The sequence below is a fragment of the Aedes albopictus genome, chromosome 1, assembly GCF_035046485.1.
Source record: "Aedes albopictus strain Foshan chromosome 1, AalbF5, whole genome shotgun sequence".
Lineage (NCBI taxonomy): Eukaryota > Metazoa > Arthropoda > Insecta > Diptera > Culicidae > Aedes > Aedes albopictus.
In genome coordinates, this window is record NC_085136.1 from 329,935,907 (window position 1) to 329,951,616 (window position 15,710).

General features: G+C 42.7%; 1 protein-coding gene and 2 long non-coding RNA genes across 4 annotated transcripts; 2 read left to right on the forward strand and 1 right to left on the reverse strand.

The window, feature by feature from the left end:
- The first annotated feature begins 189 nt into the window (after positions 1–189).
- LOC134285782 (uncharacterized) lies at positions 190–1,595 on the forward strand. The gene is made up of 2 exons (XR_009996631.1): positions 190–1,002; positions 1,060–1,595. It is a non-coding gene; the product is annotated as an uncharacterized LOC134285782 (long non-coding RNA).
- On the reverse strand, positions 1,546–13,382 carry LOC115257083 (uncharacterized). The gene is made up of 2 exons (XM_062847325.1): positions 12,682–13,382; positions 1,546–1,966 (listed from the first exon to the last, which is right to left on the reverse strand). The coding sequence occupies exons 1-2, from the start codon at positions 12,779–12,781 to the stop codon at positions 1,671–1,673; spliced, it is 396 nt and encodes a 131-aa protein (XP_062703309.1). The 5' UTR covers positions 12,782–13,382; the 3' UTR covers positions 1,546–1,670.
- On the forward strand, positions 1,981–12,237 carry LOC115265774 (uncharacterized). 2 transcript variants are annotated; one of them, XR_009996633.1, is made up of 3 exons: positions 1,985–2,563; positions 2,624–3,179; positions 12,050–12,237. It is a non-coding gene; the product is annotated as an uncharacterized LOC115265774 (long non-coding RNA). The 2 variants fall into 2 exon arrangements; XR_009996632.1 differs by having other exon boundaries at positions 1,981–2,563; positions 2,624–12,237.
- Positions 13,383–15,710: the final 2,328 nt, after the last annotated feature.

Below are 15,710 nucleotides of genomic sequence, written 5' to 3' on the forward strand. Positions count from 1 at the left end.
TGACAGTAAGGGACTAAACATAAATTAAGTAAAGTGAGTACCGAGGATTGTTCACAATCTGCGAACTTGACTGCGGAAAAAATTGCGACCATGACGCCGCTGATAATACTGAATCAACAATTTGCCGCCGTAATACTCGATTTGCAGCTGCAGCTCTCCAACGTCGGTCACGCCCAACGCTCGCTACACTGAACCAATACATCCTCCTTATATTGAATGAAACGTCCTTCGCTCTCCTCCAAAAATGAATCATCTCATGAACGAATGACGATTAACATCGAATACAATGCATCCATAATTTTGAATAATAATAATTTGAAAAACAACCCATGTTTCATTCGAGTGTCAAATAATTGTCATTCGATTTTTGTATTACAGTTCTATCAACTGTAAATCATATTTGAGTTGGATGACTAACCTTTCGGTTGTGCCCCGAAACGCAAACCATTCGATATTAGAATATTTTGCTGACGCCGTGCCACCACACTCACGCTACTAACTTCTATGATCGCCATTTTCAATTTGTGATCGGTAAAAGCTGGCAAAGACAAAACATTCTGCGGTAATCTTTAATTCACGGTAAGTGTTTCAAGTCAAATATTGACCGTCCAACAAGGGGTTGGAAACTCTGGCACCTTGAATTGTGTCGAAAGGTGTTTCTTGGGTGTTTTTGGGTGTTTCTGTGTGCTTGACAGTAACTTTGACGTATCTCCGCCAGACGTCAAATTTGTTCATCTTTTCCAATATTTCAGGCAACACTTCTGGATTGTTTTGTTGTTTCTTGAGTTTCTATCAGTGAGATTAATACAAATATTTTAGAGCTTCTTAAAACGGAAATTATTGCGGGACAAGCGACCATACACGTTCGACTCCCTGTTATGCTCCTACTACGTGAATTCCTCCACTACCTATTTCAGACAAATGAGATGGAACTGATCTTTTCCGGGTTGTGAGCGAAAATGTTAGGCGAAGGATTGCACAGTGGCATGACAATTACATAAGGTAAGAATCCAATTCAAATGATTCGGTGTGTTCTGATTTCTCCATATCCGTATTCAGAACAGAAGGCTCAGATCGGTACCAGCGTCGATATGGTCGGAAGGAGTTCAATAATCGTTGATCACAGCGACGTATTTCGGAGGCGATCGTAACGTAATATAAAATCTACGGTGACTGGAAGTGGCGGAAGTGGTAACGGTGAAGCAACACACTAAGAAACTAAACAAAATCCTGAAACGCAATGAGGCAGGTACGGCGTCCGACTTCCACCGGTACAAACCACGAAGTATAGTCAATACTTCCGGAGAACCGTCGCGAGATTTGCCTAGTAAGGATAGCTCTAGATAGAAAGTGCTACTACGACACGTCCGATTGGATCCAGCAAGTACAATTTACGACAGACAAACATCAGAAGCTTGACCGCTTGACGGTGATGGAGAGTCAAAGAGCGGTTGATCAGCTGTGAAAATACCACTGTCCGTATACATAGCAAATACCACGTAAGAGTTTTTCGGGTTTTTCGTTTAGAAAACAATTTGATGTTTTGTTTATATGTAACAATATCCTTTTTATTATACAACTGATAATGAAATACACTTCATTGGTTTTATTGAAATCATGATCCCGTCCAAAAAATAAGCTGACGAATAGGTCACCCGTTCGACTATTTTTCACATGATCCACCTGTCCCCCTCGCTTCTGATTGGTAGACGGCTGCTCTTCCGAGACTCAACTGTTCTCCGCCCTATCAGATTTTCATGCAATTCTGCTGTTGTACCAGAATCCAAGCCAGAATCTTCGTCCCGCCCAAGCCGCAGCTGGCCAGATTTGTCGCCGGAGCTGAGAGACCAGATTGGTCTCTCCTTCGTTTCAGCTTTGGGTGGATGTGTGGTGGCGAGGAAGTAGCACCGTGCTGTGACTGATGGCGGTTGACTAGACCAGTGACCTTCTTCAACTTCTGGTTGTTCTGTAAAAGAGTAATCACCGTGAGAACCACACAGCAAAAAATAATGTAAAACGCCCCGACGTAATCATGCTGATGTACTAATAACAGCGACGTAACCGTGATTTTCATATGCAAAATTACACAGGTTGGATGCTAATCTACATCTTTCTTCAAATTACACAAATAAATTTTCACAAGTTTGCATTACGCCATACCTGTGTAATATTCACATGAAGAGAACGTGAATATTACACAGAAACAGCTGCAACCAAGTGGTTCCATTCAATAATGTGTGAAATTACACAGAAGCAATGTCATATTGCTCTTTTTCGATGCGATATTAAATCTAGCAACACTGGACTACTTTGTTGTTATCGGCCCGGTCGGCAAAGCGAGCAGCCATCTTGAAGTAGTCTTTCGTCGATAGAAGTTGAACTTTTATTTTGTTGCATTCTAAAGCATAAAGGCAAGCTTTATTCAAAAGACTAATATTTTAATTTAACTAATTAAACAGTTTTCATTTCAGCGGTGGTAGTCGATGCCGATATGCCTCCAGTGTTTAATAAACATCAATCGTTAGCTTCGAAATCGTACCACTGTAGCTGCCGCAGCTTAATTGTGAGTTTCTTCATTATTTTTCAGTATAATCCGGCTAATTATCACATTTGTTTGTTCCAGTTCCTGGACAGTATGGACCAGATACCATACAAGTGCTCAGACTGCACACCGGGAGACAATCTGCAGGTGGCGAATTACGGGTACTACAAGGTGGGCAAACACTAAGGTGGACGACGGATTCGATTCCAACGAGAGGAGTGCAATGTGTCCTCGCACGAAACCACATACAATTTTGAAAACGCCATGAACAAAACGGAGCGAGTGCGGCATATTGAACCCACGAGCTTATCAGAGAATTTGGAGTCAAGTACGCCGACCCGGCTGGATTCCAAGTTAGTGCCCCAGCCAACTTTTGCATTTTCCCCGGGTCAAAAATCTGCCAGGAAAAGCTATCCGTGCCCTTAACCACCAACGCAAGCCGTGACTGTCAAGTATGATCCCTGCAAATACATGATTCCTACATTTGCCACCGACACGGCATCCTGAGGTCGTCAAAGCCCATTTGGTTTAGAAGCTGGTATTGACTGGTAAACCCCAACCGTGGTCCGTCGTAGTGATCTGTTCAAGCATGAAGGCATGGGAGAAGTTGATTTGCTCGAGGTTCATCAGGATTCTGGTAAGAATTACTACTTATTCTGGGTTCGAAGAAGCGGGTATTGAGAAACACATCTGCACATAAATTATTTTTTATCTGGCCTACAATCTCACTAGTACAAAGCCTGTTCGTTCAGCTCAGTGTTCTTTAAACATTTCCTCAGTTACATTGTTACACATATTAGTTTTCCTTTTCCATGGTTGCTCGTGGCTTCATAGCTCGGCCTTCGTCGAAATCGTCGCGTTGTCGAAATCGGTGTAGTGCAGTGAGCTGGGGAGTTACAAGAGCAATGCAACGTTCACTCTGATCTGCCCATGGATCACAAATTCCGTGTTCCGATCATCAGGAACAACGGGAAACTTTGGAGTAGGATTGAAAACAACCGCAACTGCAGCATTTTGCCGGGTATTGTTTCATCCGTTACTCCCTCCAAGAGTTACAAGACTCTTCTCCACAATTTCCCCGGGAATCTCTCCGGCAATTATTCAAGAACTTCTCCAGCAGTTCCACCTGACTACCTCCAGGAGTTATGGGAATTTTCTCCAGAATTTCTTCATGGATTTCCAGGAAATTCTCCCCCAGCAGTTCCTCAGGAATCTCTCGAATATATTTTCATGAATTTTTCCGAAAGCAGTAGTTATAAATCCGATGCGTTTTTTCCTTACAAAGCACAAGCTTTCCGCATAAAACAGTGTTTACCAGACTGCATTATCTCAAGTATATTTATGAGAGATCCTCCAGGATTTTGCTGAGAATTCTTTTAATATTTCCCCGGGAATCTTGCAATTCCATTAAGAATTCTTCCAGGAGTTTTCCCAATAGTTGTCCTCTATTCCGCTAATTCTTCAGAAACCTCTTCAAGCGTTCCACGGAAATTCCTCCAGAATTTTATAGCGAATTTTTTCCAGTAGTTTCGTTGGAATCCCTCCATAGACTCTCCAGGAATTTTACGGAAATTTCTCCAAGAGTTCCACAAGAATTCCTCCAGCATTTATGTGAGACTCTCTCCAAGATTTTTTTCGAAATTTTCACTAATTTCTCCATATTGGCACTGAACCTTCCCTCCAGGAATTTTCTGGAAATTCATCATTTTTATGGACATTCCACCGAGATTTCTCTTAGTATTCTCCGAGGAGTTTCACAGAAATTCTTCCAATATTTGCCTGAGAGTTTAACTAGGATTTTCCCGACGATGATTTAAGAAGTTCTCCGGGAAATTCTTTCGGCAATTCCCAAGAAATTAATTCAAGAGTTTCTTGGAATCCCTTCCAGAAGGTACCCGTGAATTTTCTTCAATAATTTTCCGGGAATCCCTGCAGTAGTTAGTTCTTCAGGAGCTCGTTCAACAGTTCCGCGGAAGTTCATTCACATCAGATGATCCCAATAAATTATCTCAGGGAATTCGCTGGAATTCATCCATGGGTTTTTTCGAGGGTTCTTTAGAAATATTACAAGGAGTTCCATGAGAATTCCTATAGAGGATTACCAATAATTCATTAAGAATTTGTGGTAGAATTCCTCCAGAATTTTCTTGAAAGTGTATCCATGAATTCTCTCGAAATTTCCCCATAGTTATTCAGGAAATTTCTAATAGTATTTCCCCAAAACCTGAGGCATTTATGTAAAATCCCTCCAATATATCGCTAGTATATCTCCCAAAAATTCCCCTAGGAATTCCAGAAAAAATTCTCTAAGTTTCTCGAGAATTCCTTTTAGAGTTCCTCTAGAATTCCTCCAGGAAATCCTCGGGTATTCCTTCAGAAGTTCTCTAGGAGTTCCTCGGATATTCTTACAGGAGTTCCTCGGGTATTCATCCATGAGTTCCTCGAGAATTCCTTTAGGAGCTCCTTGGGGATTCCTCCAGGAGCTCCTCGGGGATTCCTCCTAAAGTTCCTCGGGCATTCCTCCAGGAATTTCTCGGCAATTTCTCCAAAAGTTTATCGGGGATTTCGCCAGAAGTTTCTCTGGAATTCCTCCAGGAGTTTCCCGGAAATATCTCCAGGAGTTCCTCGGATATTCCTCCATTATTTCCTCGGGAATTCTTCCAAGGAGTTCCTAGCGAATTCCTCCAGGAGTTCCTCGGAAATTCCCATGGAAATTCCTTCAAGAGTTCTTTTGAAATTACTCCAGGAGAGCCTCGGGAATTCCTCCAGGAGTTCATCGGGTATTCTTCCAGAAGTTCATCGGGAATTCCTCCTGGAGTTACTCAGAAATTTCTCCTGGCTGTCCTCTGAATTCCTCCGGGAGTTCCTCCAGCAGTTCCAAATTACTCCAGGAGTTCCTCGGAAATTCCTCTGGGAGTTTCCTAGAAATATCTCCAGGAGGTCTGCGGATATTCCTTCACCAGTTCCTCGCGAATTCCTCCTGGAGTTCCTCGAAAATTCCTCCTGGAATTTCTCGGGAATCCTTCCACGAGTTTCTCAGAAATTCCTCCAGGAGTTTTGGGGAATATCATCAGAAGTACCTCGAGAATTCCTCCAGGAGTTCCCCGGAAATATCTGCAGGAGTTCTTCGCGAATATCTCCAGAAGTTCCTCGAAAATTCGTTCAGGATTTCCTCAGAAATTCCTCCAGGAGTTTCTTGGAAATTTCTCCGAGAGTTCCTCAGAAATTTCTTTGGAATTTCCTCTTGCTCTTCCTCGGGAATTCATCCAGGAGTTTCTCGGGAATTACTTCAGGATTTCCTCGGCAATTCCTCCTGGAGTTCCTCGGGAATTCTTCCTGAAGTTGCTCGGAAATTCTTCCTGAAGTTCCTCGGGAATTCCTCCTGAAGTTTCTTGGGAATTCCTCCTGGAGTTTCTCAGGAATTGCTCCAGGAGTTTCTCGGGAATTCCTCCAAGAGTTCCTCGGGAATTCTCCAGAAGCTCCCTATAAATATCTGCAGCAGTTCTTCGGGAATATCTCCAGAAGTTCGTTGGGAATTCTTCCTGGAGCTCCTTGAATATTTCTCCGGGAGCTCTTCAGGAATTTCTCAAGAATTTCCTCGAGTATTTATCCAGGAGTTCCTAGGAATTTTTCATCAATAATTCCTCTGAAATTCCTCCAGGAGTTCTTCGGGAGTTGCTTCAGGAGTTCCTCAGGAATTGCTCCAAAAGCTCCTCGAGGATTCCTCTAGGGAATGTCCCCAGAAGTTCTTCGTGAATTCCTCCTGGAGTTCCTTGAAAATTTCGCCGGGAGCTCTTATGGAATTTCTCAAGAATTTTCTCTGAAATTTCTATTTTTCCCCAGGAGTTCCTCGGGAATTCCTCCAGGAGTTACTTGGAAATTTCTCCGGGAGCTCCTCAGAAATTTCTTTGGAATTTCTTCATGCTCTTCCTCGGGAATGCATCCAGGAGTTTCTCGAGAATTACTTCAGGATTTCCTCGGCAATTCCTCCTGGAGTTCCTCGGGAATTCTTCCTGAAGTTCCTTGGGAAATCCTCCTGGAGTTCCACGGGAATTCCATCAGTTCCAAGTTGCACCCAGAGTTTCTCTGAAATTCCTCTAAGAATTCCTTCTGAAGTTCCTCGGGAATTTCTCCTGGTGTTCCTCTGAATTCCTCCAGGAGTTCCTCAGAAATTCTTTCATCAGTTCCAAGTTGCTCCCAGAGTTCCTCTCAAATTCCTCTAGGAGTTCTTCGGGAATTCCTTCTGGAGTTCCTCGGGAATTGCTTCAGGAGTTCCTCAGGAATTACTCCAGTTCCATTCCATCAGCTCCCAGGTGCACCCAGAGTTCCTCTGAAATTTCTCTAGGAGTTCCTCGGAAATTCCTTCTGAAGTCCTCAAGAAATTATCCTGGTGTTACTCTGAATTCCTCCAGGAGTTCCTTAAAAATTCTTCCATCAGTTCCAAGTTGCTCTCAGAGTTCCTCTGGAATTCCTCCTGAAATTCCTCGGAAATTGCTTCAGGAGTTCCTCAGGAATTGCTCCAGAAGCTCCTCGAGCATTCCTCTAGGGATTCGTCGGAAATTCTCTAGGAGCTCCCCAGAAATATCTGCAGCAGTTCTTCTGGAATATCTCCGGAAGTTCCACGTCAATTCTTTCTGGAGTTCCTTGAAAATTTTTCCGGGAGCTTATCAGGAATTTCTCAAGAAGTTCCTCGAGGATTCATCCAGGAGTTCCTACGATTTTTTCATCAAGAGTTCCTCTGGTATTCCTCCAGGAGTTCCTCGGAAAATCCTCATGAAGTTCCTCGGAAATTCCTCGAGGAGTTCCTCGGTAATTCTTCCTGAAGTTCTCCGAGTATTCCTCAAGGAGTTCCTACAAGAGTTTCTCGGAAATTCCTTCTGGAGTTCCTCGGGGATTCTTTCAAAAGTTCCTCGGGAATTTCTCCTGAAGTTCTTCGGAAATTCCTCCAAAAGCTCTTCTGAAATTCCTCCAAGAGTTTCTCGGGAATTCCTTCAGAAGTTCCTCGGAAATCCAACCAGAAGTTCCTCAGCAATTCCTCAGCAGTTCCTTAGAAATATCTCCAGAAGTTCTTCGGGAATTTCTTCAGAAGCCCTTTGGAAATTCCTCATGGAGTGCCTCTGAATTGCTGCAGAAGTTCTTCGGGAATTGCTTCAGGAGCTCCTCGGGGATTCCTCCTGAAGTTCCTCAGAAATTCCTTCAGGAGTTTTTTGGGAATTTCTTCAGAAGTTCCTCTGAATTTCCTCTAGGAGTTTCTCTGGAATTGGGTTCTTTGAGGGGTCCAGATTATTTCACAATCAGATTCTCCGCCCAAAAATTAGTCGAAATCCAAAATTTCTTAATTTTTGGAGTTTGGGAACTGTTTTTAAAATGCATTTAAAGTTTGTATGGGAACATTTTTTGTTCGGGTTGAACTGTCATTTTATCGATAGAGCTGTCATTCTATTCACGAAAATTAAAACTGTTTTGTTAATTAAGCCATCAAAACAATGGTATTGAAATCCAATAAAATCACGTTATACTCAGAAAAGTGAGCTCTTTCGGTAAGGCTATAATCAATAGCAGTATTTTATTCACTAAACAACCCAATTCCTCAAAGAGTTCGTTGGAAATTCTTCCAGGAGTTCCTCGGGAATTGCTCCAGAAGCTGCTCGGGGATTCCTCGGAAATTCTCCAGGAACTCCCCAGAAATATCTGCAGGAGTTCTTCGGGAATATCTCCAGAAGTTCCGCGTTAATTCCTTCTGAAGTTCCTTGAAAAAATTTCCGGGAAGTTCTCAGGAATTTCTCAAGAATTACCTCGAGGATTTATCCAGGAGTTCCTAGGAATTTTTCATCAAGAGTTCCTCTGGTATTCCTCCAGGACTTCCTCAGAAACTCCTCCAGGAGTTTCTCGGAAATTGCTTCAGGAGTTCCTCGGAAATTTTTCGAGAATTTCCTCGAAGATTTATCCAGGAATTCCTTGGAATTTTTCACCAAGAGTTCCTCTTCCTGAGGTTCTCCGAGAATTCCTCAAGAAGTTCCTAAAAGAGTTTCTCGGGATTCCTCCTGGAGTTCCTCGGGAATTTCTCCAAGAGTTCCTCGAGAATTCCTCAAGGAGTTCCTTGGGAATTCTTCCAGAAGTTCTTCGGGAATTCCTCCTGAAGTTCTTCGGGAATTCCTCCAAAAGCTCTTCTAAAATCCCTCCAAGAATTCCCATCAGTTCCCCGGGAATATCTTCAGAAATTCCTCGGGAATTTCTTCAGAAGTCCCTTGGAAATTCCTCCTGTAGTTCCTTTAAACAGCTGCAGGAGTTCTTCGGGAATTGCTCCTGGAGCTCCTCGGGGATTCCTCCTGAAGTTCCTTGAAAATTCCTCTAAGAATTTCTTGAAAATTCCTTCAGTAGTTCCTTAGGAATTTCTTCAGAAGTTCCTCTGAATTTCCTTTAGGAGTTTCTCTGGAATTCTTCAAAGAGTTCTTCGGGAATCGCTTCAGGAGTTTCTCAGGAATTACTCCAAAAGCTGCTCGGGGATTCCCCGGAAATTCTGCTCCCTAGAAATATCTGCAGGAATTCTTCGAGAATATCTCCAGTAGTTCCTCGTGAATTTCATCAGGTGTTCCTTGAAAATTTCTCCGGGAGGTTCTCAGGAATTTCTCAAGAATTTCCTCGAAGATTTATCCAGGAGTTCCTTGGATTTTTTCACCAAGAGTTCCTCTTCCTGATGTTCTCCGAGAATTCCTCAAGGAGTTCCTAAAAGAGTTTCTCAGGATTCCTCCTGGAGTTCCTCGGGAATTTTTCCAAGAGTTCCTCGAGAATTCCTCAAGGAGTTCCTTGGGAATTCTTCCAGAAGTTCTTCGGGAATTCCTCCTGAAGTTCTTCGGGAATTCCTCCAAAAGCTCTTCTGAAATCCCTCCAAGAATTCCTCGGAAATTCAACCAGAAGTTCCCCAGCAATTCCTCCATCAGTTCCCCGGGAATATCTTCAGAGATTCCTCGGGAATTTCTTCAGAAGTCCCTTGGAAGTTCCTCCTGTAGTTCCTTTGAACAGCTGCAGGAGTTCTTCGGGAATTGCTCCAGGAGCTTCTCGGGGACTCCTCCTGAAGTTCCTTGGAAATTCCTCTACGAATTTCTTGAAAATTCCTTCAGAAGTTCCTCTGAGTTCCTCTAGGAGTTTCTCTGGAATTCTTCAAAGAGTTCCTCGGGAATCGCTTCAGGAGTTTCTCAGGAATTACTCCAAAAGCTGCTCGGGGATTCCTCGGAAATTCTCCAGGAGCTCCCCAGAAATATCTGCAGGAATTCTTTGAGAATATCTCCAGTAGTTTCTCGTGAATTTCATCAGGAGTTCCTTGAAAATTTCTCCGGGAGATTCTCAGGAATTTCTCAAGAATTTCCTCGAAGATTTATCCAGGAGTTCCTTGGATTTTTTCACCAAGAGTTCCTTTGAAATTACTCCAGGAATTCCTTGGAAATTCCTCCTGAAGCTCCTCTGAATTCCACCAGGAGTTCCCCAGGAATCCCTCAAGCAGTTCCTCAGGAATATCTCCAGAAGTTCCTAGGGAATTGCCCAAGGAATCCCTCGGAAATTCCTCTTGGAGTTCCTCGGGAGTTGCTGCAGGGATTCCTCGGGAATTGCTCCAGCAGCTCCTCGAGGATTCTTCCAGGAATTCCTCGGCAATTCCTCCAAGAATTTCTTAAAAATTCCTTCAGGAGTTCCACGGGAATTTCTTTAGCAGTTCCTCGAAATTTCCTCCAGGAGTTCTCAGGAAACATCATCAGGAGTTCCTTGGGATTTCCTTCAGGAGTAGAATTTTCCTCGGAATTGCTACAGGAGTTCCCCGGAAATTGCGACAGAAGTTCCTCGGTAATTGCTCCAGAAGTTCCTCTGGTATTACTCCAGGAGATCCTCGAGAATTGTTCCAGCAGTTCTGTGAGAATTGCTTGAGGAGTTCCTTGGGAATACCTTCAGGAGTTCCTCAGTAATTGCTCCAGAGGTTTCTTTGGAACCTCCTGGATGAATTTCCGTGGAACTCCTGGAGGAATTCCCGAGGAGCACCTGAAGGAATTGTAGTGAACCTGCGGGAGAAATTCATGGGGAACTCCTGGAGGAATATCCTTGAAACTCCTAGATGAATTACCGGGGAACTCCTGAGAATACTGCCGTGGAATTCCCAAGAAAAACTGGATGCATTTCCGAGGAGCTACTGGAGGATTTTCCGAGGAGCAACTTGTGGAGGAACTCCTGGGGATATTCTCGAGGAACTCTTGACACTTTCGTCTCGGTTGAAATCCGAAGTTTCCCCACACGCGACAATCGAGTTTTCTCCAAATCCTAACCTAACGTCGGACGTAGTGCGCTGGGCAGCGGTCCGGGCCTCCATCCAGCGCGCTTTGCCGACGCACGGTTTAAGAGAAACATCGATTTCCGCGTGTCAAAAATTCCGATTTTCAACTGCACGAACGATAGAATTCCCGAGGAACTCCTGAAGGAATTCCCTAAAAACTCCTTGAGGAATTTCCATGGAACTTCTGGAGCTCCTGAAGGATTTCCAGTGGAACTGCTAGAGAAGTTCCCGAGGAATACCTGAAGAAATTCTCGAGGTACTTCTGGAGGAATTCCCGAGAAACTGTTGGAAGAACTCCCGAGACACTCCTGGAGAAATTCTTGTGGAACTCCTGCAAGACTTTACACGAAATTTCTGAAGGAATCCCAGAGAAGCATCTGCAGCAATTCCCGAAGAACTCCTGCAGATATTTCCGGGAAAGGAATAACCTTAGAACTCCATGAATAATCTTTGAGTAACTCCTGGACGAATTCCTGGGAAGCTCTTGGAGGAATTCCCGGGAAACTCCTGGAGAAATTACCGAGGAATCCCTGGAGAAATTCCCGAGGAACTCCTGAGAAATTTCCCGGGAAACTTCTGAAGGTGTATCCTTTAAACTTCTGGTTGAATTAACGGGGCACTCCTAGAAATACTACGAAGGAGGACCTGGAGGTATTCCCGAGGGACTCTCGAGCAACTCCTGGAGGAATTCCCAAGGAACTCTTGAAAGAATTCCCGAGGAACTCCGGCAGGACTTCCCGAAGAACTCCTTGAGGTATTCCCAAAGACCGCCCACAGAAATTCCTGGAGAAACTCCTGCATAAATATCCGAGGAAGGAATAACCTTGGAATTCTTGGATGAATCAGCGTAGAGCTCTGGAAAGAGCTTCTGGAAAAATAGGACCAATCGGTTAAGTACTAGATTTGTAGTAATGAGCTAAATTTTTGTATGGTGAGAAGGTAAATTCTCCGGCTCTGCAATGAAATGGCACAAAAAGTGTGGATATTATGATTCCTTGCCTAATTTGATGTTGTTTGAGCACATTAAGCAACTACTGGCACAATTGATTTCCAAAACAGGCACCGAGATTACACTAGGAAAACATCTTACTCTTGCTTTGACTAATTTCTACAAAATTAGTTATTTAATCCAAATTTAATCAAACAATTATGAATGCTAATGATTATTATCCAGTATTTGTATATTTCAGAATGACGACGTCGCTGTTTTCAAGCAGTACTTTATGCACCGCTGCCGTCAGAATTGTCTTCCAGCTATTTTGTGCCCGCAGAACCAGCTTGAATTATATATTATATAATAATGATTCTTATCGATTCTTATAAGTAAATTAAATTTAATAAAAAAAAAAATCAACGTAACAAATAAAATGTTCCTGTAGGATATACTTTTTCGGATTTGCCTCCTGAATGGCTGATTAAATTGTATTTGATCCTATTTCGACTTAAATTTTGTGTATTCCTAAAAACCTAGTGGTTTTTCAGCTACCCAATTTTTTTCGTCGAAAAAAGATGAAATTCAATTTAATCATCCATTCAGGAGAATTGGCAAGCGTTTACATCGTTTTCTTACGTACATTGCAAGGATTACATCGTACTGTGTACGTCGAATAAATTACATCGCAAGAATTACATCGGATCTGTTTATTACATCAACAGCCGTCGAGTACATCGGACTGTGTAATATTAATCAATCGATGTAACGACCTGGTTGCAGCGATTTCGATGTAATATTCAACAACTTTTTTTGCTGTGCACCTTCAACTTATCACTTTTTGCAATCCGATCCACACAGGATGTTGTCCATCGAATGGTGAAAACGTACCTGCATGGTCTTCCGCTGCTGCCTGTACTCGGTACAGCGTTTCTTGGATGGTGGTAGGTGATCTAGGTTGGGAGGTGGGATCGCCGAGGTTCTCAGGCATTTCAAGTAGTGGGATGAAATTACTCTCCGTCAGTCTTGTTTACTGCTGGTGTTATCGATCTGCAGTGACGAAATCGTTCGGAAGGTGGTTCATGGCCAGGAGAAGGAGGCACCGGATGGCGAACAACCGACGTTGAGATGCTTCCATAGACTAATTCCACTATTGTCACTGTTGACGGGTGACTTCCGGGACTGTTTCGGAACCTATCGTCAGTAGGGTTGGTAGAGGACTCGGTAGAGGATGTGTTGTGGTCCGTTCCGCCGTTCCGTTCCCGATGATGGAGCGCGGAGGATGATATGGAGGAGTAAAACCCGTAGGACCGCTTACTGCTTTTTCGATTGACACAGGTTAGCGAATCTGAAAATGTAAACATAAACATCGGCAGACCAGTGGCGCCAGTAAAATAAAATATAATCATGGTGCTACAATTGAAAGGTGTCGAAATGGTGTCAAAAGGTGTTTTAGGTGTGTGAAATGGGTGTTTCACACAAGGTGTCAGAGTTTCCAACCCCTTGACCTTTTTCGCTCTCTATTTTCTTGCAACGGGTAATAAATCGAACGGCAAAGAGCACATTTGCTGGCGACTGTATCCGACGACAGTTGCGATAGAACTCCACCTGAAAAGTACTGTGGAAAAGGATAGGACAAGTGACAAGAAGCGGTCAAGAAATGATTTCGTTGTCAAAATTTCTTGAGCGGTCCGCAGCTGAAAAGAAATGAAAATTGTGTAACGCTCGTAACGCCTGCCGGGCAAATCAAATGGAGCCGTCACTTTTCCTTGCGGAAAAATGTTACGTTCAATTATTTCCCAAGGAAAACTGACATTTCCTCCCATACTAATCAGTTGTCAAAATTGAGGGATTTTTTCTTGACTGTTTTTCTTACCAGGTGCGTACACTGAAGCAAAAACTCATCCCCGAATCGTCTGAAAAACGATTCGCTGCCGCCCTTTAACGACAGTCAGTCGATCTTCGGATGATCATCATACGGACGAATCCAACCAGAAGATGAACACCCGTATGATAGTCATTTGGCCTTGAGATGATAAATATTCGATAAACGAATACCGTTCAAACCGTTTTTGAAAGATTCGATTTCGGATTTTGTTGGAACAATCAGATGCTTTTCGAACAATTCTTAGTACACATTATTTTGTTTAGTATTTGACCAGTAATTGAATAAAAAATACGCATACGTGAGATTTTAACCAATTTTATTGACGAACCAAAATCACTAAACTAAAACACAATCAATGGCATAACGACATGTCTGTAAACCGCAGCTAGATAAAGTATGTCCTCGCAGTTGTCTTTTTTGATGAATTAACGGCGAACATTTTCATACGTCCTACATTATGAATGCTGGAACGTGCTGGAATTAAAGCCGTTCCTTGCCACACCTTGACACACATCACTGACGCCCTTTGATTTGTTGCACAGGCTATCTGAAGTGCTTGTCCTTGCGCAGGCCAATCTTCCCCTGTGCATCATCTGATAGTCTGCAAAAGAAAATATTATAAATTGATTTCAATTACCGTCTTAAGTCTGGTACGCACCTGGTAAGAAAAGCATTCCAGAAAAAATCCCTCTAATTACCAAAGGAATTTTGACATCTGATTAGTATGGGAAGAAATGTCACTTTTCCTTGAGGAATAATTGGGTTCTTTAGGGGTATCCAGATTATTCCATAATCGGAATCTCCGTCCAAAAAATAGTCGAAATCCAAAATTTCATCATTATTGGTGCCCGGGAACTATTTTTAAAATGCATTTAAAGTTTGTATGGGGAAATTTTTTTGTTCGGGATGAACTGTCATTTTATCGATTGAACTGTCATTCTAGCCACAAAAATAAAAACTGTTTTGTTTATTTAACCATCAAAACAAAGGTATTGGAACACAATAAAATCACGTTATACTCAGAAAAATGAGCTCTTTCTATTAGGATATAGAAAATAGCAATGTTTTGTTCACTAAACAACCCAATTGAACGGAATATTTTTCCGCAAGGAAAAGTGACAGCTCCATTTGATTTGCCCGGCAGGCGTTACGAGCGTTACACAATTTTCATTTCTTTCCAGCTGCGGACCGCTCAAGAAATTTTAACAGTGAAATCATTTCTTGACCGTTCCTTGGCCTATCTTTTTCCACAGTACTTATCAGGTGCGTACTACCCTTTACCCCGTTCGTTCGACACGTTTTAATACGACACTTTTTAATTCGTACCCCGCTTATACGACACATGTCGAATTAAAAAGTGTTCAAGTGTCACAGCGATGTACACTGTAAATGAAAAACAGTTTGATGTTGCGCTTATACTCGCACCCGCAGCAGCTCCTCTTGCAGCCGCTAATTCCGGAAGTTCTGAGTTGGTGCTATTCGACACCGAAATCGCCTGAAGACAAACCGGAATGAACTGAGGATGGCAACAATCGTAGAAAGAACGAGCATTTTATTCGCACCACCGCAATATCTGTTGAAATTATGTTTCATAACAAACCCGGAAATCAAAACAAAAACAAAAATAGAGTTGCCAAATTTTAATGAGCATGATGGTGTAGGGTGACCAGTTTGTCGAATTAAAAGTTTACCCCGGTTATTAGACAACAGTCGGTGTCGTATTAGCGGGGTAATACGGTATTCTGAAACACGACTGAAACCAGAGCAGAAAAATTTACATTTTTAGATATATTGTTTAAGATAACACTCCGCGTTTCACAGAAACGAATTTGTTCATACACGATTATTTTACAAATGGCGACTTCCACAGAAGCACGAACATTCCCAACGTCATCCTCAACATCTGTTCGAAACCGAATGCTTTTCGTTGTGGGGCGGGTTCATTCACCAAACCATCCGACTTTATGGGCTGATCGGCAGCTGTTGCTATGCTCATCCAAAAACGAGATGACTTGTCACTCAACAATGAACC